The following is a 27,985-nucleotide window of genomic DNA, read 5'->3' as shown; positions in this document are numbered from 1 at the left end:
TTTCAGTATGAGGCTACATACTAAATGCTCTGTCATTCGTGACAGGCGGTAAGAATAAATTTAGCATGTAGCCTCATACTGAAACCTTTGTGCGTGACAAGCGAGGCATATCTCGGAGGTTGGTTAGTGATTGTATAATGAGTCATTAACGTCAACAGTCGTCTCACATCAATAGTAATTTATTCGAGCCTTTCATATCTTCTCAAAATATCTTGAGATTCGATTGAAATTTTTTGACGTCTCAGTAATTGTCACGCTGCTTGTCTTTGGCATACATTGAATCTGCTCTCTTGCTGTTTTTACATCGTACAGCTTTCACCTTCTGTAAATCACGAATATCCATCTTTTTGTTGATCTCCGCGTCTGATATAGACTTTGATCGCAGGTCACACACCATGAATCTCTGTGTTGGACTGAACTTTTCCTCCTCAGATTCGTCACTGTAATCATCAATAATGATGCTTCGTACATTCCCTGCCTCATCTTGTTGTGGGGTGTTCTGTTCACAGTCTTTGTTGAAGCCAAAATGCTTGGCTGCTTTATCGACTGATTCCTCGATTTCTTTGAACGTTGGACGACTAAACAGTGAAACATCCCAGCAATTGGATTGGTCGATTAGTATTCGCGAAGAAATGTCGTCGTAAATGTCTTGAAGACTGCCAACACCTTCAGAACAACTAAAAGACGGAAACGTTATATGTATAGTATCATTTGTTTGACTGGCTGACTGGCTGACTGGCTGACTGGCTGACTGGCTGACTGGCTGACTGGCTGACTGGCTGACTGGCTGACTGGCTGACTGGCTGAGCTGGCTGACTGGCTGACTGGCTGACTGGCTGACTGGCTGACTGGCTGACTGGCTGACTGGCTGACTGGCTGACTGGCTGACTGGCTGACTGGCTGACTGGCTGACTGGCTGACTGGCTGACTGGCTGACTGGCTGACTGGCTGACTGGCTGACTGGCTGACTGGCTGACTGGCTGACTGGCTGACTGGCTGACTGGCTGACTGGCTGACTGGCTGACTGGCTGACTGGCTGACTGGCTGACTGGCTGACTGGCTGACTGGCTGACTGGCTGACTGGCTGACTGGCTGACTGGCTGACTGGCTGACTGGCTGACGGACTGACGGACTGACCGACTGACTGACTGACTGGTTGACTGACTGACTGACTGACTGACTGACTGACTGACTGGCTGACTAACTGACTGGCTGACTGACTGGCTGACTGGCTGATTGCCTGACTGCCTGATTGCCTGACTGCCTGACTGCCTGATTGCCTGACTGCCTGACTGCCTGACTGACTGGCTGCCTGACTAATTGCAGTACATTGCCTTAATTACCTTTGAACTACTGTACCAACAAACTGAAACACCTTCCTGTAACACACGGATACTTGAATGAGTTTCGTTAACATCTTGGACAGCTTCTCGTAAGCGTCGAACCAACCCTTACCCAAAACCCACGTATTGACAGAGAGTGCCCACTTGTATTTTATTTTCTTAATTTCATTTCTATCAGCTCTACTAGTGACGTATGAGTATAGCTCGTCCAATTCTGGGTTAACATTTTGTGGTACCAAAGAACTTACGAACGTCAGAGCTTGGCGAACTTGATCCAGTAATTCAAAGGAGTTAATGTCATTGGTATACTGGGTGAATGAAAAGATTGAATGATTTAGATATCTTACATTAATCATCACCATCATCATCATCGTCCACAGCAACACATTTCGCATCACCAGCATCATTATCATTATGAACATATCATCCCCATCACTATTATGAATGACACAAAAAGAGTCATTTTTTGGCCATTTTCTGGCAAAGATCATGGACTATAGCTCATGGTTTTAATCGATTTTGGACCCCTTTAACACCTTTTGAGAAATTATGCATTGTTTATGGAAGACACAAAATGAGTCATTTTTTGCCATTTTCAGGCAAAAAGCATGGTCTATAGCCCATGGTTTTGATCGATTTTGGACCATTTTCACACCTTTGTGAAAAATATGAATTATTTATAAAACTTGAAAATGTGGTGTTTTTGGCCAAAAAGCATTGACTATAGCCCATGGTTTTGATCGATTTTGGACCATTTTCACACCTTTTTGAAAAATATGAATTATTTATAAAACTTGAAAAATGGGTGTTTTTGGCCAAAAAGCATTGACTATAGCCCATGGTTTTGATCGATTTTGGACCATTTTCACACCTTTTTGAAAAATATGAATTATTTATAAAACTTGAAAAATGGGTGTTTTTGGCCAAAAAGCATGGACTATAGCCCATGGTTTTGATCGATTTTGGACCATTTTCACACCTTTTTGAAAAATATGAATTATTTATAAAACTTGAAAAATGGGTGTTTTTGGCCAAAAAGCATGGACTATAGCGCATGGTTTTGATCGATTTTGGACCATTTTCACACCTTTTTGAAAAATATGAATCATTTATACAACTTGAAAAATGGGTGTTTTTGGCCAAAAAGCATGGACTATAGCCCATGGTTTTGATCGATTTTGGACCATTTTCACACCTTTGTGAAAAATATGAATTATTTATAAAACTTGAAAAATGGGTGTTTTTGGCCAAAAAGCATGGACTATAGCCCATGGTTTTGATCGATTTTGGACCATTTTCACACCTTTGTGAAAAATATGAATTATTTATAAAACTTGAAAAATGGGTGTTTTTGGCCAAAAAGCATGAACTATAGCCCATGGTTTTGATCGATTTTGGACCATTTTCACACCTTTTTGAAAAATATGAATTATTCATAAAGCTTGAAAAATGGGTGTTTTTTGGTAAAAAGCATTGACTATAGCCCATGGTTTTGATCGATTTTGGACCATTTTCACACCTTTTTGAAAAATATGAATTATTTATAAAACTTGAAAAATGGGTGTTTTTTGGTAAAAAGCATTGACTATAGCCCATGGTTTTGATCGATTTTGGACCATTTTCACACCTTTTTGAAAAATATTAATTGTTTAAAAAATTTGAAAAATGGGTGTTTTTGTGAAAAAAGCATGGACTATATCCCATGGTTTTGATCAATTTTGGACCATTTTCATACCTTTTTGAAAAATATGAATTATTTATAAAATTTGAAAAATGGGTGTTTTTGAGCAAAAAGCATGGACTATAGCCCATGGTTTTGATCGATTTTGGACCACTTTCACACCATTTGAAAAATTATGCATTTTTTATGGAGGACACAAAATGGGTTATTTTTGGCCATTTTCAGACAAAAAGCATGGACTATAGCCCACGGTTTTGATTCTTTTTTTGCAGGTGATCTCGTTTCGAAATCTGCAAAGGATTATTTATCAAAGAGAGCATGTTCTATTTCATAATATCTCACGGTTATCAAAACGGTGGCTGGTGACTAATAAAGAGAACACTTCCCATTAAACCCGACTTGTCGTTGATTCCTTATATCTCTAATGAATTCTTAATATTCTAAAACGAGGTAGTGCCTCTACTCACCCAGTATCTTAAATCTCTATAAGAGTCTTCAATAAGTCGTTCCTGTTCACCTCGGACACTTCTAACTGATTTTTCGGCTTCATCAACGATTTTGTCTGCTTTGTTCCTTCCTTCCTCGCAGGAAGAAAACACAACACCCTGCATTTCCTCTGCGTCATCAACAGCTAAATAAATGAAATACTGGTATTTCTGATGTCATATGATTTAGCAAGCCCAGAGAATAACAATAGCAAAAAAACAAAAACAAAAACAAAAAAAACGAACCAACGATAGCATACTGAAAAACCTATCAACAGCAATAAACCACACAACCATAGTTACAAATGCTAAATATTGGAATGGCTTTAAAGTAACTTTTAGCTAAGCCCATTGACCACGGTAAATAAAGGATATTAATAGAGTTTAAGATTCTCGTTTACGGCAAACAGTGAAACGTCGTCAGTTGAGCATTAAAAAATTATTTTAAATTAGTGAAAAGGAATCGCAAAAATCTCCAAGTAGTAGATAAACAAAAGAATACTTATCCTATTGTCGAGAAAGTTTGCAAAAGGTAAAGTGAAATGTAGGGAAACGATGAAAACGTGGTCACGTTTGCCGTTTGCGGGAAGAAAAAACGGGAATCTTAATCTGCCTAATAGTTTTCCCGAGGTTGCGTGGAAACTGGTGACGAGTACCACGCGCGCTGCATCATGGAGCTGTTTAGGGGCACCATTGTTTTAGTATTGCGGAACCCTTGGCATGTTTTCTTGAAAAACAGAGCGTAAGCCAAAGTAAATTTGACTCCATTCAAAAACTAAAAACCCCTTAAACGTAAAGAACAATTGGCGTTCCAATGATGCAGCGCGCGCGCGTAGGCCATTAAACTCGCTACCTAAAGTTGTATAAAGAAATAAAGTTTCATGTACGAACCCTTATTTATTCTATCAGCTGTCTCTTTGGTCATGGCTGAAAATCTTTTAGCATCTTCATATCCCTTAAGATAAGTAGTAAACAGTTTGTCGTTGGCTTTTTTTAAGTTGTTTTTGATGGAGATCTCGCTGAACACCTTGATGTGGTCAGAAATATCAGCATTTTTGGAAAGGAGATCTTTATGCACCGTGTTTGCCAGGGCAGAATGGACCTAAAGTAGAGGAGATACTTCGTTATCCTCATCATTGGTATTATCGTCAATGATCATCCCCATCCCCATCACCATCCTCATCATCACCACTATAACCATCATCAACATCATCACCATCATCACCATCATCATCATCACCATCATCATCATCACCATCATCACCATCATCACCATCATCACCATCATCACCATCATCACCATCATCACCATCATCACCATCATCACCATCATCACCATCATCACCATCATCACCATCATCACCATCACCATCATCACCATCATCATCATCATCATCATCATCACCAATTAGAAATTGAAAACACGGGCTTTACTTCTCGATTACTTTGCCCATTTGCAGTTACTCATCCATACCTGGCTGTAGATGAGGTTATTTTGAAGCTTTGAAGGTGTGTTCAATATCTGTCTTGGCATCATCCTCATTAGAGCATTGGCGTCTTCAAACTCTTGAGATAATTCACCTATTATTTTCTGTAAGATGTGTGGATCCTCATTCTCATCTTTTCTTGCTTCTGACTAGAAAAATTCAAACAACTATTGGTTCATTTTTATATCAAGCAAAAATAGTTTGATTGCCTACTATAGAGCAGTTTTCGTATGACTGCGAAAAAGTCGGTGCCGTATGCGTGACTTGCAGCGACCGTGATCTTTCCTAGAATTTTGATTGGGGGATTTTTTTTCCTCCACAATGTGATTGGTCTGGCAGTGCCGTGACATTGGCGTGACCGTGTCCGCGCCTTGTTCTCAGCCGTGATTCGGATATTTGATTGGATGAGTGAATTCTCGTACAATGTGATTGGTCTGGCGTATGCCTTGCCGTGCCATGACCGTGTTCGTGCCGTGAGCTTCCCATAGTCATGCGAAAACTGCTCTATATTAGACGACAAAGATAAACTTAACAAAATCATGAAAAATCAATCAACGGTGGAATTGGAAGAACAGAAGGGAAGGGTTTGGAAAAAAACTTCCCAACACTTTTCCATTATAAACCCCTTGTATGTGATGTCAATGCAGCTCAATTTGGAGGACAAAACAAAAGAATTTCAATCTCCTGAGAATTGGAAACCTATTGTTATGTCCTCCTAATCTAGCTGCATTTCGACGTGCTGAATGAGTCTATTCTGCCAATTCACAATTAGGTGTCTTAAAATTATAACTGTACAAGGGGAGGATTTTCAATGAAAAAAACATTCTTTACAATAACTGGATTAACTGTTTTGTTTTGTTTTGTTTGTTTTTTGTTGTTGTTTTGTTTTTGTTTTTTGTTTTCGTTTTTGTTTTTTGTTGTTTTTTTTTGTTTTTTTTGTTTTGTTTTGTTTATATATTTGTTTTCGTTTTCGTTTTGTAGCAACGAATGAAACAATATGGCATTTCTTCTTCTATTTCAAATAAATCACCTAATGCAATGGGCTGCAAACCGTCTGGCAGTCTTACCCCAAGTAAAGCCGACTTCTTCATCAGAGAATCTTGGAGGTATACATCGAGTCCATTAAAAATCCCTTCGTTTAGCTTGTAGATTTTCCTTATTTTCATCCATGCCTCCTTGAAGGTATAAGCTATCTCTGTCGTGTTTTTCTTCAGTGATTGTACTGTGTAATAGAAAATTGGCATAGAAGCAAATGGGAATTTGAAGATAGGCCCGGTTGTACAAAGGGTGGATAGCGCTATACCACTTATAAATCTTATTCAGGGAATAAATGTATAGAATATAGCATCGACTTATCCACTGGATAAGAATTTATTCGTCGGATAGCGCAATCTACTCTTCGTACAAGCGGACCCTGGAGTATTGTTACAGTCCTTCATCAAATATTTGAAATATTACGCACGCGCTGATTGGCTTGATAAAATATTTGAGATATAACGCACGCGCTGATTGGCTGGCTACCGTGTTTATATGAGAGGACAGAGACCCTCTCGTTCAAAAAATATTTTATAAAAGCAATATAAAACGGTTGCTTATGTCTCTGTACTGTGATATAACGCTCTGGAAGTTGTAGGAGGGCAGATCAAAGCGTGTTCATATCACACAGTATCATATAGTTAGGATAGTACGTGCGCGCTGATTGGTCAAAAACTGTGCTTTATTAGTGAACGGAGCACAGTGCTGACGTCATCCGCGCTCGTGAAGTGGTGCTATATCCAGCGACCGTCTTTCTTTTTGCGTAAATATATTCAATACCAAAACAAAATTTGTTGAGTAGAAAGACATGCGCGCGCATTTTATATTCCTTAAATAGTATACAGATGATTAAGCTAAGCATGATTGATACCCAATAATAGCATTTCACATAGAACGCGCTTATTACAACTCACCAGCTGCTAAGGTCTCTTCGTGGGATTGTGAAGTGAAATACATTGATGCCAACGGGTTAAGAAATCTTTCCGAGAAAAAGGAACGCCTGAAATTGATTTAAAAAGTATAAACCATCGAAATAAGGGCTGGAGGGCTGGAGGGCTGGAGGGCTGGAGGGCTGGAGGGCTGGAGGGCTGGAGGGCTGGAGGGCTGGAGGGCTGGAGGGATAGGGGAATGGAGGGATGGGGGATGGGGGATGGGGGGATGGGGGGTCGGGGGGTCGGAGGGTCGGAGGGTCGGGGGGTCGGAGGGATGGGGGGATGGAGGGATGGGGGATGGGGGGATAGGGGGATGGGGGGGTGGGGGGATAGGGGGATGGGGGGGTGGGGGGATGGGGGGTCGGAGGGTTGGAGGGTTGGAGGGTTAGAGGGTTGGAGGGTTGGAGGGTCGGAGGGTTGGAGGGATCAGTTTATTGTTATGATGATGACGCAACAAAAATCGCAGTGATAAATAATAACGGTGCCTTACTCCATTGGATTTTAATCTTTTAACATACCTATCATCGTAGCACTTGTCTACAGGATAGAGTTCTTTATATTCTACTCTTAAGAATATCAGAGCTAATGGTTTGGTTATTTCGTAGATGGAAACGGATTTGAAAAGTTCTGTTACAGAATAAAAAAAGATGTCCTTCTTTATAACACATCAATTACTAGATTATGAGTACAACGGTTTGGACGGACGGACGGACGGACGGACGGACGGACGGACGGACGGACGGACGGATGGATGGATGGATGGATGGATGGATGGATGGATGGATGGATGGATGGATGGATGGATGGATGGATGGATGCATGGATGCATGGATGCATGGATGCATGGATGCATGGATGGTTGGTTGGATGGAAGGATGGATGCGTGGATGGATGCATGGATGCATAGATGCAGTGATACGAGAGGGGTTGGTGTACAGATGGCACGGATGAATGTATGCAATATCGATCGATGGACGAATAGATGTATGCGATGGAATAAGGAGGAATATCATATGACCCGTATAACAAAACCTTTGAAAAATGTAACATGATGGGAGCCGTACGGGTTGGAGTGAGCCGTCCGGCCCTCTTCGTTTACGCGTGATATATTTATCAACTTTATCGGGATTTTTAGCCTTTTCTACAACAAAAATTGGGTCGTGACAAAATGCTTGCTGCGTTCGCTCCGTACGGCATGACCTCGAGCCATATATGTTCTTGTCCGGCCCTTCCACTCAGTCAATATGTACATACATGACATAGGAATGGTTGGATGGGACATGATGAAGCGACTAGACTGATGTATTTTCCACTTACTTGCGATTTCTTCATTGATATCCTTAGCTGTGAAAGAAAGCAGAACGTTTATTATGAAGACTCAAGCTCACTAACGGGTCAAACCAGTGGTCCAAAATAAAGACCCCATTTTTTAAATTTAGGCTTCTAATTCGGGTATCGTGTCGGTAAATACTCCGTCACCACCCCTTCTCCCCCTCCCCCCCCCCCCCCCCCCCCCACCCAACCCACACACACACACACACACATGAAAGATCTGTTAGCAGGTTATCGATACTGAGTGTCTATCCTCTATAGGTTGATTCACCTGCAATGAAGATCCTAGTTCTAGGATCATCCTCCCATGTAAACAGGGCCTTACAAACCTGAGACAATATAACAAAGTGTAAAAAAAACTCTTACCTCCATCCAGAATACTGCATTCTAAAAGAAAACAATAATGCACAAATTAACAAACATCGATGCAGAGAAAAGACAAAACAATACAAGACAAGAAAGACAAGACGAGACGAGACGAGTTCTTATTTTTTCTTTATATATTTACCTTGTGCTGGAGCTGGATCTTCGTCAACTGAAACTGAATTGAGAACACTTTATTCATCAAAGTAGGTAAAAATCTTAAAGAAAATAAAACTAATAGTTTGTAGGTGAGAATTCTGTCAGTAAAACGATTGTAAAGTGAATTTCATGGTTAATGCTATTTTAAATTGCTAACGAAAACGTTTCAGAATTCACTAGAAAAAGTTAAAGAAAAGGAAAAAAAAAAACAATATCAAATGTACCATTTTCTTGGACGAATACAACGAGGATTGCAAAGACCACTCGCATCCAAACCGCCATTGCTGGAAGTGATGTACCTTAAATAGAATGAAATATAGAATGTCAACTTCTATATTCAATGTAAGAATGGTTATCGAATAAGTGGGAAACATACGGTACTGACTTATATAGCACGTACACGGTACGACATGCCATAACATTGGAATGGCTTCCCAAAAGAATGGTTATCAAATGAATGGCAAACATTATGGTACTTAGCTACAGCACGTACAATTTACGACATGCCGTAACATTGACATGGCTTCCCATAAGGATGCTTATCGTATGAGTGGGAAACATACGGTACTGACTTACAGCACGTACACGGTACGACATGCCGTAGCATTGAAATGGGAAACATTACCCCGGGGTTTAGGTGGGGATTAGTATTAAATAGCGAACTCAGACTGACAAATGTGGGGAAGAATTTTGCGGTAAATAGCAAAAAAAAGACCCACCCCCTGGGGCAAATAAATTTGGCTTGGCAGCATTTTTATTACTACTTGTTTCTATAAGAAAGTAAAATGCTGCAACCCAACATTTTCTGCGGGAACACTTGCCGCCATCTTGGAATTTATAAAACGAATCCCCACCTAATGCCCCACATTCCTTCGACAGGGATGACAAAATGTGTGAATCCCCCACATAATCGGGACCCCCAAAAAAACAGCTAAAATGGTAGCAAATCCCCACCAAATCCAATCTAGGTTTACTTTGACTAGTGCATTACGGCTACGTTAAAATACGGTACGGCTAAAGTACTACGGCTACAAGTTTACCGTATCGTTTCCCACTCATACGAAAACCCCTCTTTTACATATATCGTGATTAGTTACTTCAGCGGAGATATCCAAATGTTAATTCGCTAGCCAAAAGCAAACCAGACCTCAAACCTCGTGATATTTAACAAATTTCCGATGATTTTGTTGGTATATGTCCTCTGTTTGACGACGCCCCTCGACCAATCAGAAAGCGTAAAATTTGCATTTGTGGTGAATTCTTAAATGTCACTGGACGTACGAAACACTTTCTATATCAATTTACAGAAATGACACCACAGGCAGTATAGCTGAATAATTCAGATTCTGGCTGGTGTCGAGTTTAGTGATTTTAATTAAATGCGATCAGTGAACTGAAGCTTTAGCAGGTCGTTGCTGACGGAAAAAGATTAAAGGCATTCCAAAAATACACCCTTAATTAAAACAACTAATGACAAATGTCAATTAATTATCAGGTCATTATTTGTAGCTGGGGGGGAGGGGTGGGTTTTTGTGATCATCCCTTCATGTGGCTCCCTTCCGTACTGGTGGTTGCAATTGCTACTTTTTGTTTTTTTTGCTGTGCCTTCTTGTTACCTGTCAATATAGCTAGGCCCATAGCATCATCATCAGGTCTAGTCTCCATTAGTTCTCTCCCTTCAGTTGTCTAAAAACAAATAAATAAATAAATATCATTCCTTCCTTCCTTCCTTCCTTCTTTCTTTCTTCTTTCTTCCTTCTTTCTTTCTTTCTTAATACCTTCTTAATCTCTTTAAAGGATGGGGGGTATGAATTTTTAAAAAAAATGAAAACAAACAAAAAATATGCTAAAAAATACAGAAATACAAAACAAATACGAAACAAATAAAATACAAAACGAAAAAGAAAAAAGAAGAAGAAGAAGAAAAAAAAAAAAAGAACCAAGAAAACAAAATTGTGAAAAACGGAAGAAAGAAAAAGAAAAAAAAAAACGACTCCACTTTGCCATACCCCCGAGACATCCGCAGAGCTGAGGCGACGTATGGACTTCGGACTTGACGGCGATTAAATCCTTCTGCCCTTGGGTGTACGAATTACGCAAGAAAATGTTCTAGCCGAAGCATCAGGCGAGAGACCAGCCGGCCCCCAGACCATATCGGCTAATCCCTTGCATCTCTGCCACGCACGGAATCGGTTGAAAGTAGAATATCAAAAAGTCTAGTCTATTCGGTGCATTGTTTTCACGGCTATTGTTATGCTGATTTACCTGGAACCGTGGTCCAGTGGATAAAACTTGGGCTTCAAAGACACTGGGTCAAGTCCGGTTGAGGGAAGTTAGTATCTGGATGGGCGACCGGAAGTTTATACCTACTCAAGCATTTGCTTGTTTCCCCCCTTCTTTTTCGATTTGAAAATAATGATTATATTATTATAATATTACCATTGATTGTCAAAGTGTAACCGATTCACCCAAATTCTTCACGCTTTTTTTATTACTTTATCTTATTTTCTTAAAATATAAAAAATCGAGAAAAGGCTTCCAACGAAATGTTAATAAATGGAAGTAGCTTATTTACCTCTTTACCTGCCCTTACCGGTTATTCAAAACAAGAAAAGCAGGTCAATCGATTTTGACAAAAAATTTCAACTCTTAGTTCTCGATGAACGAAAAAAACACGCGCACGAAATGAAAATGAGGCCAAGAAATATATTAAGCAACAGTGTCTACGATTGCGCAAGCTCTGATGCAAGACGCGAGGCATAAAAAGTCCTGAAATTTCCCGGTAGTAATCGCAAATCGGACAAGTAAATTCAAAGTAAGACAATGGTTTAACAATCGCGTCTGACTAAACTTTATACATTATTTCAAGACAAGAAGACCATTAAAAATGCCGTGGCTATTTTTGCTATTGTTTCGTTTGAACAAGTGGTCAGTCGTTTTGGAATCAATTGTCGTAATGCTACCATGTGGCTGTCCGTGCCGCCGTGTGTGTTGTTTGTTATCGCTGGTGTCAAGTCGAAGAAATTTAGTTTTTTATTTAATCGAAGAACGTCAAAAATGGGATGTTTGTATGGAGAAAATGGCTTGGAAAATAGTAAGTGTGGTCCTTATCTACCCTCTTAATTGATCATATTCAGTGTGTCTGTCTTTCTGTCTGTCTTTCTGTCTGTATTTCTGTCTGTCTTTCTGTCTGTTTTTCTGCCTGTCTTCCCTCCGTCTTTCTGTCTGTCTTTCTGTTTGTTTTTCTGCCTGTCTTCCTTCCGTCTTTCTGTCTGTCTTTCTATCTGTCTTTCTGTCTGTCTTTCTGTCTGTCTTTCTGTCTGTCTTTCTGTCTTTCTGTCTGTCTTTCTGTCTGTCTGTCTGTTTTTCTGTGTCTGTCTGTCTTTCTGTCTTCCTTGGCGCAAAGTCTGATCTTTCCTCATTATCTTACAGTGTTTGACGCGGCAGCTGCCTTTCTATACGTCTGTCTACCCTCCATTGCATGGAACATCGCGTCATTCCTCGACGCTAAGATCTGGGTCTGCTGGGTGTTTTTAATTGGCTAATGCAACAGCGGAAAGCTTCAAAAACAATAACTAAAGTTGGAACTAAAGTTTGGGTCAACAGACCTCTTTAGAAGGGGCGTAATGTTTTTCCATTTCAGACGATGTGCCATTCCGATCCCTTGAGAATATGATCCTTTATCTAAGTATCTTCATTAACTTATCTACATCTAAGCAATACAGGTAAACAAAGAAAAAATACTCAAGGAAATGACACGTGGGCTGGCAATGCACTATTATCTAAAACGATTCTCGTTTTCAAAGCGCTAGTTCCTTTTCAACTCTACCAAGAAACGAAGAACGTGAACGAGTCTGAACTGAATAGAGCCAACCTTTCCTGGTTCAGTTTTCATTATTTTTGTGGCTTTCAATGGTTTTCTAAGCCAATCAGGAAACAGAGATAACTAGCTAAAAATCATTACAATCAGGAAACAGCACTGCAGTAGTAAATGCTGTAGTCGGATTCGTCCAGAGACCTTTCTTGGCAGGAACCAAAAAAAGCGGGAATGATAATATTTGATTTTGTTCACTCTCTCTTACCTCACAACAGTCAGTGCCATCATTTTGGCGCTCGTCTCCTGGGGACATCACTGGTTTTGCGCGCATCCTGTCAAACGGAAGGAGCTCAACTACCTCATCTTTGAGGCAACTCGGACCTCCCTGGAGAAATTTATAATTGAGAGAATAGGAACCAGGTTGGCTGATCTACAAGACAAAGATCTTTTGGTGAGCATGCGCACTACCGGGAGTATCCGTTAGTAGGGGATTTGAGTCAGGGCGTGACTAACTCACAGATTGAACCCTGAAACAACCTCTGGGTGGATCTAAATCAGGGCATGACTAACTCACAGATTGAACCCTGAAACAATATCTGGGCTGATCTAAGTCAGGCCATGACTAACTTACTGATTGAACCCTGAAACAACATCTGGGCTGATCTAAGTCAGGGCACGGCTAACTCACAGAATGAAACCTGAAACAACCTCTGGGCTGATCTAAGTCAGGGCATGGCTAACTCACAGATAGAACCCTGAAACAACCTCTGGGCTGATCTAAGTCAGGGCATGGCTGACTCACAGATTAAACCCTGAAACAACCTCTGGGTTGATCAAAATCAGGACACTGCTCAATCACAGATCGAAATAGAATTTATGGTGTTATGTGTTGCGGAAGAAGGAATACGGAAAAAAACCCATAAGTCCAGGGAGAGACCTAGCAAACTACTTGTATCTGATACCGAATCCAGAAATCTAGCGTGGGACCCTAGAGTTGATAGGCGAGTACACTACCACACCGCCACCCCTAATTTTTGAAACAAACTACCAAGTTTACTAACGAATTTTCGGTTCAATATTGCTACCTACAGAATAGAAAAGATTCCACTGCAGACATGCCGACTGATGAAGTTACTCTGTCTTTGGCGACAAAGAAACAAGAATGGCTCCGATGCGTGGATCGACAAATTGATTTCTGTCTTAGCGAATATTTAGTCCTCGATTCAGTTACTGTTGTGTATTCTGAAGTTTGATTGCAATGTGTTTGTAGGGACAGTCAACATAGAGATTAGATTAAGTATAGTTGTGACAGATGGCGGAAGGAGAAATGGGAACTCTCTTCTTTTCTCTTCTCTTCTCTTCTCTTCTCTTCTCTTCTCTTCTCTTCTCTTTACATTCCAATCATTTTTTTCCTTTCCTTTCCTTTCCTTTCTTTTTTCTTCTTCCCTTCACCCAAAACCTGAATATTTGAAGCACTCAAAGTTGTGACAAGTTGATCTAGATTACCATTAATAACAATACATAGCGATATACTTCATTAGAATAACAATCACACATGTGTAGAAGGCTGAGAAAAGTCACACACTCATTGCAGACTTTCAGATTGTATTTTTTATCGTCCCTTCCATTGAGCCGTACAGATTTCCCACACGTAGTCTCTGAGGATATATGCCAGACATTTCATTGCTTTTGGTGCCAGGACTACACCGTAGAAAGTAACGTAATATCGACTTAAACGCTTCTGCAAGGTCACTGAAATTCTATCATAACAGGAAAAAACACCAGGTTCAGAAACAAGACTCAAAGGAAATTTCATACGCTATTGTAATTTGTAATAATGTATAGTTTTAAGTGTTTATTCGTAGTTTTTGCATTGAGTATTATAAACACGAAGGCAGCAAGATCTCAAGCAAGTGAAGATGAGGAAACTCATGAAGGATTTGAACAAAAAATCCTGCTAGGAGAGGCAGAAACTAAAGAATACTACAAGTTATCCGAGAAAGAAAAAGCTCAACGTCTAAGGTAGGAATAAAATATAAACAACAATATAACTCGGAGACTAAATTTATCTCTTTGGGGAGATTTTGTGACAATAAAATATATTAAACGACTTATAGTTCCTAGCTCTTCAACTAAGTTAGGGGATATTTTTTAAAGATGAAAAAACTATGAAAATTATCCCAGTATTATTACAAAAATATTCTTAAAGTTTTGAACAAACTTAAAAAGAATTTTCAGATTCCTAATTTCCTCTTTGTTTATATATTTTTCATACCAAAGTCGAACAAAAAACCCTGATCAAAATGACAAACTTTCCACTGACATTGTTTTTGATGAATTAAGTTTTATAATTAAATAAGTTGTAGCGACGATTAGTTCATTTTGACAACTTTGATTCATATTCGAGTCAAACATCTGTAGTTTACTCCTTCGTCTACAAATCAAAGCTTTCTCATGTATATTCATCTGATTCATAGCCATTCGTAATAATAAACATAGTTTGTAAACACACTGGGTAAAATGCATTTATCAGTGTTTGTACAGAACCGATCAGGACACAATTTATGACAATTGTGTAAACTTTATCGGGAAAACCGGAAAAATTGTTCTTGGAAGGTTTTTAATTTTGGTTGCTAATAGAAACGATAGAAGCGTCCAGGCATTCAGCAAAGTCAGGGGAAGTCAATGATTAATTGTAGAGTAGAGTAGAGAATCGAGGATTTTAGGATTTTTAAGATTTTAAATTGTTTTTTAAAAGACAAAGGACTGTGTACGTTATATGAAAAGACACTTTGATATATCGTTGGTTCGAGAAACGTTTTCTAGCCAAAGTAGATAAAGACTTAAGGTGTGAGTAGGGGATGAAGAGAGTGATAAATATACAAGAAGAAGTGTTCTTCTTTGCTATAAATCATAATTAATTGAGGGGGACTAATTATAGTGTATGAATACAACTAACTAGTAGACAGCTGGAGGTACAGATAATGAACACTTAACATAAGGCAATTGACGTGCGGGGTTCTTTGTATTTGTATTAGGGCCCATTAGGGGTCTGGTCCTTTTGGCTACGTGTCGGTGCCCGAGAGTCAATATTACAGCCTTGAAAAATGCCAGATTCATGCAGGGAAAAGAGAAAGAAAAAGATTGAAAGAAAGAGAGGAAGAGAGGAAGAGAGGAAGAGAAAGAAAGTGAAAAAAATAAGATAAATGAAAGGAATAGAAAAAAAAAAAAAAAAAGGAGACGAGAGAAAACGAGAGTCAACATCTACAGTACTCACCAGACAATGCACAATAACTTCTCGTGTTTTTTTCTTCTTATTTTTTTCTCGACAGAATACTCGTTGAGAAAATGGACAAAGACATGAACGGGACCATTGACGAGGAAGAACTATTGTCTTGGATTGAGAGGAACCATGTTGCTTACATCATACGAAGATCCAGAGAGTTCTTTGAAGATACTGATGAAAACAACGATGGGTTTGTGATGTTTGATGAATATGAGAGAATACATTATCAAAATGGTATGCAGGAGGGGAAATACTGTATTTCAAAGGGGGATTTGGATTGAGGGGAGGGGGAGGGGGAGGGGGATTTGACGGATGGGGAGGGGGATTTGGATTGGGGGGAGGGGGATTTGGATTGGGGGCGGGAGGAGAAGAGGTAATGTTTATATTGATAAGAGTGGGAAATCGTGAAAAGATTGAAGAAGAAAGTATTTTACATGGTGTTCCTCAAGACTCAGTCTTGGGACCGTTTCTATTCTTAATGTGTAATAATGAAAGGTAGTGTTCTAAGTTGGGGAGAATGAGACTGGGGAATGAAACTGTACTCAGGCCAGTTCTCTAACAGATATAGTCTAAAAATCAGTTGATCAAAATTCATATAACACAAAAATATGCTTGGTCTTGGCCCCTTTCAAAAAATCTGTTTTTCTCACCTTCAGACCAATCGCCAAACAATTACAAAAACCCAAGCTATATTACATGGTGTTCCTCAGGCTTGGTCTTGGGCCCACTTTAAAGATCTGTTTTTCTTATCTTTAGACCGAGCACCAAAGAATTACAAAAACACGACCCTCTACCGACATGAAAAACGGCGATTTCGCTTTGCAGACCAGGACAACAGTGGGAGCCTGACCCTCAAGGAGTTTATTTACTTTCTGCACCCTGACGAAGGCAAACATATGCTAGAGTGTATTGTGGAGGTAAAAGCATTCTAAGATCTCTAAGTAGTCCCTTTTACAGTTTCCTGCGCCATCTTGAAAGGTAGCCGTGCCTTTGCATCGAAGCGAGACGAACGGTGAGCTTGCAATGATAGAGACCTTTTTTAACACCTTGGACAATTATTCACGTCTCTAACAATTCAGGCTAATGGGGGGAAAAAACAAAAAAGAAATGACTATTTTCTCTTTATCCCAATATCCCAATCTAATTTTCCTTCTCCTTGTAAGCGCAAACCCCCAACCTCCCCCCCCCGGTCTTCAAAGGCAAACCGGGCTTATAACAGGGATTTTTTACGGCATATGTCGCTAATTAGTCTGTTTTTGAATTCCATAGGAAACTATCGATAACATAGACAGAGATAACGATGGGCTGATCTCAGTGAAGGACTATATAGGTATGTTTGAATACCAAAAGAAATGTAAAGTAGTAGAGGTATTCACATCCAAAACTCATTAAAAAGGCCAGTTTTTGTATGACGGTACCGTAACCGTGGTCTGGGTCTGATTTTGATTGGACAGCGAATAATCTCGCGTGATTGGCTCTTTCAATATCACATGACCGTGCGACGCACCATGAAGAATATGGGGTGTCATAACTCAAAACGCATTACCTAGAAAGTTTCACATGACGGGCCGTGCCGTGCCCGTGATGGCGCCATTTCTGCGTCAATTTTTTTTGATTGGGCAAGAAGTTATAGTCTCTCGCGCGATGTGATTGGCTCAACGAATGTTTCAATCTTGTACATTGACCTTGCCATATTATTTTGCTCAAAGTAACAAATGAATGCAACGTAGAAGGTCAAATCCAATTTGAATGGCGTCCACGCACTATTTACTGAATAGATGATGACGTCATCAAAAAGGGCAATCCAGGACAGTTTTGAAGAGACTTATGTGACGTCATCATTAGTTAAACGAATGAATAAACATTAAGAAACATCCCTAGGGACCCCTCCCCTGGATCAGCTAAGGTAAATTATCATTGATACGTATATTTTTTAATATATCACCAGGGGAAGGGATTCTTGACATGAATGGAGAGCAATTCGTTGAAGCTGTGAAAGCATTCAAAGAACTGGATAAGAACGGTGATGGAGTACTTAATAAGGTAAGCAAATGATAATTTTGATTTTATGACCTTATAAAGCACTCTTTTCCATAGGGATCTGATCAAAGACGCTTTTCAATGACTTATGACTTAGAGGTAGTTAGTATGAGTGTGAGCACTGAGGATGATTCGGTGGTTCTTTTAACGTCCCTCCGAAATTGGTTAGTCATAATAAAGCACGGAATGTTACGAGCGCGATAGACATCTTTGCCTTGGGCGTAATTCTTTTCCATTTCAGACCAGTATCATTTTTACATTGATTTCAGGAAGAAGTGACGAAATGGATTAGACCAGATCGAAAATCAACTGCTGCAAAGGAAGCCAAACACATGCTTGAACATGGTGATAAGAATAAGGTATGTTTACTGCCATACATTTGAATGATAACGTTTTTGGAGGGGTATATTGGTGTTTAGCATAAACCAACTTGTGTACTTCCTAAGAACGCGCGCGCTCATTGGTTAATTGGAGGTAAATATTGTACGATATTCACCTCTGAATCTCGGAATATTGAGTCGGCAACAAAATGGCATCTGCTGGCAATCGTTTTGCTACAATTTCCGATGAGGAAATTGAAAAAACGAAAGTAAATGTCATTCCTATCAATACTGAAAAGGCAACGAAGTATGGCCTAAAAGTTTTACTAAACGTTTTGCGTGAATTTGTCACGCAAACTAAAAGTTTCTGTTTGTTTGTTTTTATTGAATTATTGTATATAAAAATAAGTTACTCTGTACACTAGTTGGTATATGCTAAAACCATTATTCGCCTCAGGCTCAGTGAATATGGAGAATATTTACCTCGCCGCTCGATCGAAGACTCGCGTCTCGGTAAATATTCCCCAATATTCACATCGCCTTCGGCGAATAATTGCTAAATATTAGTCATTTCGAGGTTAAGGAAAAAACTGGGTCTAGTTGACATTACAGTGCCTTGTGGGACTGTTTCGCAAACATTCCGCTCCATTAACTATGTACTTACCTTTTAGGACGCACAGTTATCATACGAGGAAGTCGTTTCCATGGGTCAAATGTTGGAGACAAGTAAAGCCACTCAGTACGGTCAAGTACTACATCATATCAAACCAGAAAAACAGGAGTTATAGGGTCCTTGAGCGACAAAAATACATGAATAAGGAAAATAAAGATGTACGGTTTATTCTTGCTGTAATTTAGCTTTCTTTTTTGGCAATAGGACTCCTCGGCTCTGACGTAATGTTTACCCATTTCAGACCACGTGTCATTCCCTAGAGTATCATTTCTTTGTTTAAGGTTTGCGCTAGGTTGCACATGAAAAAACACATGAATATGGATACAACTCAAACAAAGAATATTATTCTCAAGGGAATGACACGTGGTCTGAAATGGGACAACATTACGTTCGCGCGCTCCAGAGCCGAGGAGGTCTATTATATTGATGACCTTTGGTTGTGGGTGTGAACAGTCGTTGATGAATTCCCTATAGCCATCCTCTGCCCTCGCCTCTCCAAAGGTCCCTGCCATCTCTCTTATCTTAACAAAGGAAGCTTTTAAAGCTTTTGGTAAGGGTTTTGAATTGCTATCCGAGAAAATTACCTCTATCAAAAACCTTACATAAAACCTTTTGTTGATGGAGGTACAGTAGGCTGATGGTCAGACCCTCAATTTAGTATACAGCGCATTCAAGGCGCTCTTAGACTACCACTACTTTGCTACTGATAAAACTTACTACTTACACTACGTGGTTTTACGTACGGTGCATTCTAAACGACCTGATATCAAACTTTTTCCCAAATAAAACTGTCGTTCTCCTGGCAATCCATATTTACTAAGGTCTGGGAGTGAACAAGAATTTTTGTTGTTGATTTTTCCGCCATTTGAAGCTTTAAAGTGTCGAAAATATGAATCAAACCTGCAGATATTATAGCGAAGAAACACTTGAAAGTGTCCGCCATCTTGAATTTGCTTAAAACCACAGGGAGCCCACGCCAACAAAACTATAATTTTGATACATATATATGCGTGCTAAAGGTTTCTCTTTTTTAACTTTTAGTTATTCATCTCTTTATACTGAGTTTTCTTTTCGTTTTACAGACTCTTTATTCTCAGGCATGAATACTTTGGTTTCTGTTAGCAATTAGTTTTTTCAGTGTCATTAGTTTTAAAGTCATTAGTAGACTTTTAGCATCGTTATTATATTTTCATAGATTATAATTCGATATATATGTGGTAATTTTTGCTCCTTTCGTACTTATTGTAAAGTGAACTTCATGATAGTAAAAGGCGCTACATAAGTGAATGAATTAGTTGTGGTAGTAGTATCCTATGGCCCCGTCCACACTATGCCGGATAAATTTGAATCCGAATTTTTATTTATTCGGTTAGGCCTACCGTCCACACTAGTCCGAGCGAATCCGGAACAATTTTTCACCGAAAACTTATGATAAGTGCACTTACAGATAGAAAATCTCACTAATAATGTAATATGTGTGTTTTTATGAGACGAAAACAAACAGGATAGGATTGAAAATAAATTAAATAGAGCCATTAGTAGAAAAATATTCATAATTAGTGCTTAAGTATCTTACTAATTGAATGGGGTCTGTCTTTTGCTGACAGTTTTTATAAGGACTAAAAAAATATCACTAACAAATAAATTAAAACTTTGAATTTCAGAACCACAAAGAACTCGGCGACACTATGACAGTACGCGCGCGACAAAACGGACTCGGCATCGCCTAGCCACATTAACACTGCTTTTATTAAATATTATTATTGGACACTTTGGCCTTTGAAGACAGACTATACAGTATCTTTAGAATCAAACTGCTTAATCAAGAATTCTGGTCAGTATTCAAAGACATTCTACATGCAAATAAAGGTAAATTATCACATACGTCAAGTATATTTTATCTTTAAAAAATCTTGGCCAAGTTCCACGGCTATACAAATAATTTAAATCAATTTATATATTTTTGATAATTTTAGTCAATACATACTCAAAGACATTCTACAAGGAAATAAGGTAAAATATTGCATACGTAAAGTATTATTTGTCTTAAGACCAAGTTGCACGATTATAAGTATAACTTACTGTAAAACTTGTTTTTTTAATTCGAGTACTCAAAGATATTCCCGCTACAAGGAAATGTAAAATATTATACAAAGTATTGGGGTTTTTTTCCTTCTTAATCACCTGGCCAAGTTCCACGGTTATTCGAAAAGTTTAAAATTCAAGTTCTTTCTTTAGTTTCTTATCTTTCTTTTCGCGTTTTTCGAGGAAAACTTCCTCCAATTCTACATGAGAAGAGAGATGACTATTTTGACAAAAATGTGATTTTTAATTTTTTTCTAAAATTCTATAAACCATTTTTGTCAAAGACGTTAAACATTTATAATTGAGAATCATTATTTCTTAATTAATGATTGGCTTGAAAACCAACCAAAAATGTTTTTACCAACTAGGATCGGTTGCCATAGAAACCAATGGCGAGGATAGGGCTAGCTATACTCCAGGGGGGAGGGGTTACAGGTGTTTGCTACTTTTATTCTTTTTTTCTTTTAAGAGAGAATTCTTTTCGTACTCAAGCAGTGAGCGCCAAAAACTATTTTCTTGAAAAAAGGCTGTACGTTGCACAAGGCTAAAATCTTGTTATTCAGAAGTTTAACTCGTTTGGAAGTGGGGATGACCGATGAAAGTGGAATCAAAGTGTTAACCCAAAGCAAAAATTTGAATCGAAAATGAGGTTTAGGCCTTCATTTGCTTATTTCGCCATATATTTTCTATAAAAGAAAGCTTGACAAAGCAACATTCTAACACAAGTGCAGCAAAACATCTTTGTCCAATTGAAAATACCGCTTCAAACAGGCATTTTATCATAGTACATCAGTCTCTAACGTTTAAAAAAGGTTTTGAGTGTTAACCCAAAACGAAAATTGGATCAAAACTCATACGAAAGTCTAGTTTTTGGCGCTTTTTGCCGTCATTGCTCATTATTGAAAAAACTTTCCTCTTAAAGTGAAAATAGCTGTTTCTGGTTATTATCTTGAATTCAATGAAAAATTCGTCTGTGAATGGTTCTGCTTTAAGCATGCGAATAAGTATAAAGATGGAATAGAGTGCAAACAATATAACCGTGAAACTTTAGTAATACTAAATAGCACAATTTCATGCAAATTCCATTGTTTTCTATTGTTTAATTAGGATTATTTTGTACTATTTAGTAATTAGTGTTTCATGGATTAATTGTTTGCACTCTATAAATATAGAATGTAGTGGTAGTGCGTGAGAAGTCAAATTCACGAAGAGGAGTTATGGTATGTTGTAAAATATAAATATAGGTATATAACTTAACCCCCTTCCCTCCCACCCACAGTCGCTATTTTGTCCCTAAGGTCAGTTCGATTTCAAGCTTTGAACATTCATAATATGTAATTAACAACCAAAAATAATTATTTTGAGTAATCGAAGCGTGAACACTCGAGTTTTTCAACCAATCAGATTACGAATCGAAAACAATAGGATTCGGGATACATGTCACGAATTGAAAGTCTATAAAAGGTATTCAAGGATATAATATGATAAAAGAGAAAGAAAAAAATAAAAGTATATTTACACAAATAAGAAATAAAATTACAAAACTCGAGTGCTCACGATGAGAGTAGAACGTACGATAGTAAACGAGCAACCTTTCAACACACTTAACACGAGGTAAAAGTGTTTGAAACTCATACTATAGTCACTTCACAGGGAGAGAAAACAGCTTTACATTTTCTGTATGGACTCTGTATAGCGTACTCAGCAGTAGACGGACAAACAAATGAATGTAAATATCAAAGGTAAGCTTTGGTTTTATTTAAAATTTGAAGCTTTAAATCTACAGAATAGTCTGATTTGCATGTCGTGCAGTTAATTTATGATAGTAGGCAGATTAAGATACCCGGCAAACTTGATCACGTTTTCATCGTTTTCCTACATTTCACTTTACCTTTTACAAACCTTCTCGACAAAGATAAGTATTGGAGATTTTTGAGATTTTTTTTCACTAGTTTTAAATAATTTTTTAATGCCCGGTCCACTGAAGTTTCCGAAAATGCCAAAAATGTTTATTAATATAGAATGTAGGCGGTAGTGCGTTACAGGGAATGGTGGTTGTAAAAAATATATAATATAAAGATGTTTATCTTCGAACTTGGTTGAACGTTTTAAAAAAACTATTTTCCTCAATCTGTGCACGGGCAAATTTGTATTACAAATGAAACCCGACTTTCGAACATTATTAAGGACAGCCGTCCTTTTATCATTTCAAATTCGCGTGAAATGTGGGTGTTATTTCAGCATAAATTTCAATATTGACAGATCTTGAAATGATCTTAATAAATTTCTGACTAGACTATTACCTATCGTTGAACCGAGTCGTCGTTCGCAGACTGATTTCAACAACCGTCATTCAAACAACTGAAATTAAAAAAATCTCTCGAGGATGATTTTGGGCTGAATCAAAATTTTAAAGGGGTAGAGAATTACAATCTTTAATTCAGTCTTAAATTTCCCTGAATAAAGCGTGAACATAAATCTGCCTGAAAAAAGTGTAAACAGATATTGGCTGTATTTACCGATTTTACTTTACCCTTGATTGACTTTGTAAACATTGAAGCACCAAAATTAAGATGACTCAATTTGCTTACTTGCATGCTAAATCGATTTGGCATTGAAGTTGCTTGAATTGTATTTATTTTAATACACATTCTCGCACTGAAATAATTTAGTGTCTTTATTTTCATGAGGACGGGTTACCTGTGGAGCAGTTGTTTGACATAGGGGCCGACACGTCACAGGGGCCCCACATTACGCTATACTCCTGCACATTTTTTTGCAAAAATAGCTTTGGCACCTGTTTTTATGCCGTTAATCGTTCAAAAAACTAGCATTTTATGAATTACGGTAAGCTTATATTGAAATGTTTCGGAGCTTTCTGTTTGCTTGTAGTATAGTGAGTAATTAAGAGTTAACACTATGGGTTTTTTTTCTAGTTTATGAAGTCCCTTCGCCGTTGGATCTGAACGCCCTTACCTTCATCTAAAAAGACGATATTCTTTATGATTCATGCATTGGGAAGTATTCAATCGTTGGTTCTTTGGTGATAACGATTCATGTCATTTAACTGTTGAAGATTGAGATCGAGTGCTCATTGTTTGGTTTCGAAACGTTATAGTTGTTCGCTAATAGCAAACACCATCAACGAAAGAGTTTTTCACGCAAGATTGAATATTATATCCACGAGGCTTGCTTTACAGATAAAGAGTCATAATATAAACTTACTCTTGGCAGTACGACTCCTTGTATAAATCGTTGATTTTACTCGCTGAACTTCTTAATTTTTTTCCATAGTGTAGAAAAACAGGTGGAAGATCTGTGTTTTATATATTTATATATTCCGACAACTAATAAGTTTGGCAAACACAGTCGCTCATCAAAGCCAAGCTTCAAGTGTGAACGTGTCCTTTAGTTTTTGCTGGCATTGGAATTTCAATATCGATAAATACCAGCAGTAGAGCAATGACAATGCGTTTAGTAAACTGTAGATACGTTTTTTTAAGTCGAAGAAGATTGAAATATTTCATCCTAGTTCTGATTTTTTTCGCCGTGGTTCTGAACCTGAGTATTCTCCAGCAGAAGCCAGTGGAATATATAAAAACAACGGGTCTCGTAAGACCTTGGAGATTTATCAATGATGTTTTGTTTACGTCTCTCAAAACAAATGCTTCTTGTCCTACGAAATTACTATGTTTGATACTCGTCTCAAGCAACGTTGGTCATTTTGACAGGCGACATTTAATACGGAAAACATGGGGGCCGGATAATTCTCTTCGTCCAAAGTGGCGAACGGTTTTTTTATTAACTACGAATGATAACGAAGAAGAAATGAAGCGACTAGCGTTGGAAGAACAACTCTACGGTGACATTGTCCAAGGAAATTACAAAGAGTCATTTTTTAATATGGCTTTTAAGGTTGCGATGGGTTTCGAATGGGCAATAAAGTATTGCCAGTTTGACTACTTACTCAAGACAGATGACGATATCTTTGTCAACACTCATGGGCTGCTCAATTATTTGCAAGATAAAAACACTGCTAAAAAAGGCCTTTATACTGGAAATCCAATGATTGGGAGCCCTGTGCTGAGGGACGGTAGATATAAAGTTGAGTACGATAGAGGAGAAGGGAGAGACGATCGCCTGAATAAGACCATGTTTGCACCATATTGTAGTGGAGGAGGATTCGTCCTTTCCAGAGACGTCGTCATGGTGATGCTGGATCAGTTCGACTTGGAACATCCACTGAACATTGATGATGCATACATTGGTGAGTTAGCAGAGCGAGCAAATATTAAAGTTGTAGTGAATTCAAAGAACTTTATGATGTATGTTGACAACTGCAAATACAACGTGGAAGCATATGTTCAGCACCCAGCCAAGGGACAATGCCTGCAAAAATTGTTTGCACAACATACAATGTACTTGGATACTGGGAAACTACCTCCCACTACTAAACCAACTACTAAGCCTACCCAGCCACCTAAAGTAGCTACCCAGCCACCTAAAGTAGCTACCCAGCCACCTAAAGTAGCTACCCAGCCACCTAAAGTAGCTACCCAGCCACCTAAAGTAGCTACCCAGCCACCTAAAGTAGCTACCCAGCCACCCAAAGTACCTACTCAAACACCTAAAGTACCCACCCAGCCACTCAAAATAGCTACACAGGCACCCAAAGTACCTACTCAGCTACCCAAAGTACCTAAACAACCACCAAAAGCAGCTATAGCAATATAACAACATCAAGCACAAGTCTAACCAACAAGAATGCCTACAATGACTCCCACATTACCAAAACAGCCACTCAAGACATCTATCTAGCCACTGAAAATGACCATAAAAGTGTCTAGTCTGAACACGTAGCAACTGCAACTGACACATCGACTGAAATGCATTGGTCATTGCAAATATTCTCTGACTTAAAACAAGCCAGAATGTGGAATCAAGTGGAAGATTGTTTTTATTGAAGGTGTGTTGTGGTTTCAGGCAGCATGCATGGGTGAATTTATGGGTGAGCCTAAAGGCCAATGACCCCCAAAATTCCACCTCTCAAATACTTAGTGTTAGCAGCAACTGGTAGGATTGAGATTGGCTAAGATCAATATGATACTGATTCTGCTCTCTCTTGATTGGTTCATAGCCACAGTTGTATTGTTAACTTTTTAACAGTGGATAACTATAGATTACATTACCAAGAACTAGTCTAGGTGGGTTTGGAGTCCAAATTTGGGTGTTTGTTCTACAAAGATATTATAATTATTTTTACTTTGCTTTAGATTTTTCGTTGACATTTTACTTGTTGCAGTTTAATAAAGGATATTCTGATTTGGGTCCCCTTCTTTACTTCAGCATTGAAAGTGGGTATTTGGAAATGGAAGTTTTAAGTCATAACTCAAACAATAAATGGATTGAAAGATATAGATATGGGTGGCCTGTTCGACACGAAGTTCAATTACCACTTAATCATATCCTTTTTGTAATCATACATAAGAAATAGACACAAATAAGAGTGCAGAATAATCAATTTAGTGTGTATGAAGAAGTAAATCAATCCAGTTTTTCCTGGTATAAAATAAACAGTTTATCAGCAAATCAATCAATCAGCAAATCAATCAATCTTCTCTGATTGGCTGAATATGAAAATTCTGTTCTGTGATTGGTTCTCTCAAAAAGATGCAATTAAGAGCTCCTAAGGATGCGATTTGGGAATTAATCACACTCCTTTGAACCAATCAGATTGCAGGACTTGGTAGTGTTACAAAAAGGATATGATTAAGAAAAAACTAATGTTACAGATATAAGAGAAATTATATTTATATAGTACATCTGAATTTACTCTCTTTTTGATTGATGATATGTAAGTTATAAGAAGATGGTGCCTACATTAGTATGCGCTGTGAAATTCAATAATTATTCCCCAAAGGCAAAGTCAATATCAGGGAATATTTACTGAGATGTGATTCTTCAAGCGACGAGGTAAATTATTCTCCATATTTACTGAGTCTGAGGTTCCACCCTCCTTTACTCTCTTATTAATTCTTTCATTCCTTTCTCCTTCTTCTCTTCCTTGCTTCCTCCTTTAATCTTTAATCATGTACTCTTAACACATTTAAAGAAATATACTAATAGATAATAATAATAAAATAGAATATATATAAATATGTATATAAATATAGTAGATTCATTAAATATATAATAAGTAATATATACAGTATGAGTGGCCGTGTTGTATCAGATATACCAACTCGAGAAGTAGCCGAGAGTTTGTATATCAGATACAACATGGACATGAATACTGTATGTAATATATACAGTATGAATGGTGGTGTTGTATTCGATATACAAACTCAAGGCGTAGCTGATGGATGCCGAGAGTTTGTATATCCGATACAACACGGCCACTCATACTGTAGATTACTTATCAAACATCTAGTTTAGTTCCTTTGTGTTCCGCTAAAATTTTCAAGATAAAAGTGAATCTGGCCAAGAAAATCCATCTTAAAGTTTATGCAAATAAACAGGATTCTGTATCTGATTTACAAATCTCTTCATGGTTGTGGTTTCTGTTGTGTTTTCCTCATGAGTTATTAATGAGTTTAATAAATCACTTATCAAATGTCTGGGTTAGTTCCTTTGTGTGTCACTGAAATTTTCAAAATTAAAGTGAATCTGGCCAAGAAAATCCATCTTAAAGTTTATGCAAATGAACAGGATTCTGTATCTGATTTACAAAACTCTTCAAGTTTGTGATTCTGTTGTGTTTTCCTTGTGAATTATTAATGAGTTTGATAAAGCAGAAAAAATAATTAATGAGTCATTGGACATTCAGCTTTAGTGCGGGAAGGGGTGCACACGACCCAATGCACCCCCCCCCCCCCCAAAGCTTGGTTATGAATGGGGGTACTTCGATAACACTAAACAATTATTTTTTTTTGCTATATAAGGGACTG

General features: G+C 38.2%; 3 protein-coding genes across 5 annotated transcripts; 2 read left to right on the top strand and 1 right to left on the bottom strand.

The window, feature by feature from the left end:
- Positions 1 to 163: 163 nt before the first annotated feature.
- LOC116294163 (uncharacterized) lies at positions 164 to 16,046 on the bottom strand. Of its 3 annotated transcripts, none has more exons than XM_089026684.1 (15): positions 15,912 to 16,046; positions 12,900 to 13,064; positions 10,434 to 10,503; positions 9,042 to 9,116; positions 8,804 to 8,836; positions 8,662 to 8,682; positions 8,281 to 8,307; positions 7,482 to 7,590; positions 6,946 to 7,031; positions 6,064 to 6,218; positions 4,984 to 5,145; positions 4,401 to 4,611; positions 3,492 to 3,655; positions 1,344 to 1,651; positions 164 to 677 (listed from the first exon to the last, which is right to left on the bottom strand). In XM_089026684.1, the coding sequence occupies exons 2-15, from the start codon at positions 12,963 to 12,965 to the stop codon at positions 242 to 244; spliced, it is 1,923 nt and encodes a 640-aa protein (XP_088882810.1). In that variant the 5' UTR covers positions 12,966 to 13,064; positions 15,912 to 16,046; the 3' UTR covers positions 164 to 241. The 3 variants fall into 3 exon arrangements, with proteins under 3 accessions (XP_088882810.1, XP_088882811.1, XP_088882812.1); XM_089026686.1 differs by having other exon boundaries at positions 615 to 677; positions 1,592 to 1,651; XM_089026685.1 differs by lacking the exon at positions 12,900 to 13,064 and having other exon boundaries at positions 15,912 to 16,016.
- LOC116294186 (reticulocalbin-2) lies at positions 14,185 to 19,121 on the top strand. The gene is made up of 7 exons (XM_031701734.1): positions 14,185 to 14,656; positions 15,967 to 16,154; positions 16,677 to 16,837; positions 17,190 to 17,250; positions 17,869 to 17,963; positions 18,230 to 18,319; positions 18,952 to 19,121. The coding sequence occupies exons 1-7, from the start codon at positions 14,472 to 14,474 to the stop codon at positions 19,066 to 19,068; spliced, it is 897 nt and encodes a 298-aa protein (XP_031557594.1). The 5' UTR covers positions 14,185 to 14,471; the 3' UTR covers positions 19,069 to 19,121.
- Positions 19,122 to 24,500: 5,379 nt separating this feature from the next.
- LOC116294164 (beta-1,3-galactosyltransferase 5) lies at positions 24,501 to 27,582 on the top strand. Its single transcript, XM_089026608.1, has one exon. It carries the CDS (start codon positions 24,501 to 24,503, stop codon positions 25,770 to 25,772), a length of 1,272 nt encoding a protein of 423 aa, XP_088882734.1. The 3' UTR covers positions 25,773 to 27,582.
- The last annotated feature ends 403 nt before the right edge of the window (positions 27,583 to 27,985 follow it).

This window comes from Actinia tenebrosa, unplaced genomic scaffold (genome assembly GCF_029948245.1).
Source record: "Actinia tenebrosa isolate PJP-AT-01 unplaced genomic scaffold, QUT_ActTen_1.0 PGA_scaffold10__47_contigs__length_13832649, whole genome shotgun sequence".
Classification (NCBI taxonomy): Eukaryota; Metazoa; Cnidaria; class Anthozoa; order Actiniaria; family Actiniidae; genus Actinia; species Actinia tenebrosa.
Note: the sequence above shows the minus strand (reverse complement) of the source record. Positions and strands in the feature narration are given on the sequence as shown.

What these genes read in the sequence shown, in the direction of transcription:
- LOC116294163 (XM_089026684.1), bottom strand. Translation starts at nt 12,965, where the DNA reads ATGCGCGCAAAACCAGTGATGTCCCCAGGAGACGAGCGCCAAAATGAT. An exon ending in TGTATTCGTCCAAGAAAATG is followed by an intron (nt 8,837 to 9,041) that starts GTACATTTGATA and finishes TTCTCAATTCAG; the next exon opens with TTTCAGTTGACGAAGATCCA. An exon ending in GACAAGTGCTACGATGATAG is followed by an intron (nt 7,032 to 7,481) that starts GTATGTTAAAAG and finishes AATCAATTTCAG; the next exon opens with GCGTTCCTTTTTCTCGGAAA.
- LOC116294186 (XM_031701734.1), top strand. Translation starts at nt 14,472, where the DNA reads ATGTATAGTTTTAAGTGTTTATTCGTAGTTTTTGCATTGAGTATTATA. An exon ending in GAGAATACATTATCAAAATG is followed by an intron (nt 16,155 to 16,676) that starts GTATGCAGGAGG and finishes TCTTATCTTTAG; the next exon opens with ACCGAGCACCAAAGAATTAC. An exon ending in AACATGGTGATAAGAATAAG is followed by an intron (nt 18,320 to 18,951) that starts GTATGTTTACTG and finishes CTTACCTTTTAG; the next exon opens with GACGCACAGTTATCATACGA.
- LOC116294164 (XM_089026608.1), top strand. Translation starts at nt 24,501, where the DNA reads ATGACAATGCGTTTAGTAAACTGTAGATACGTTTTTTTAAGTCGAAGA.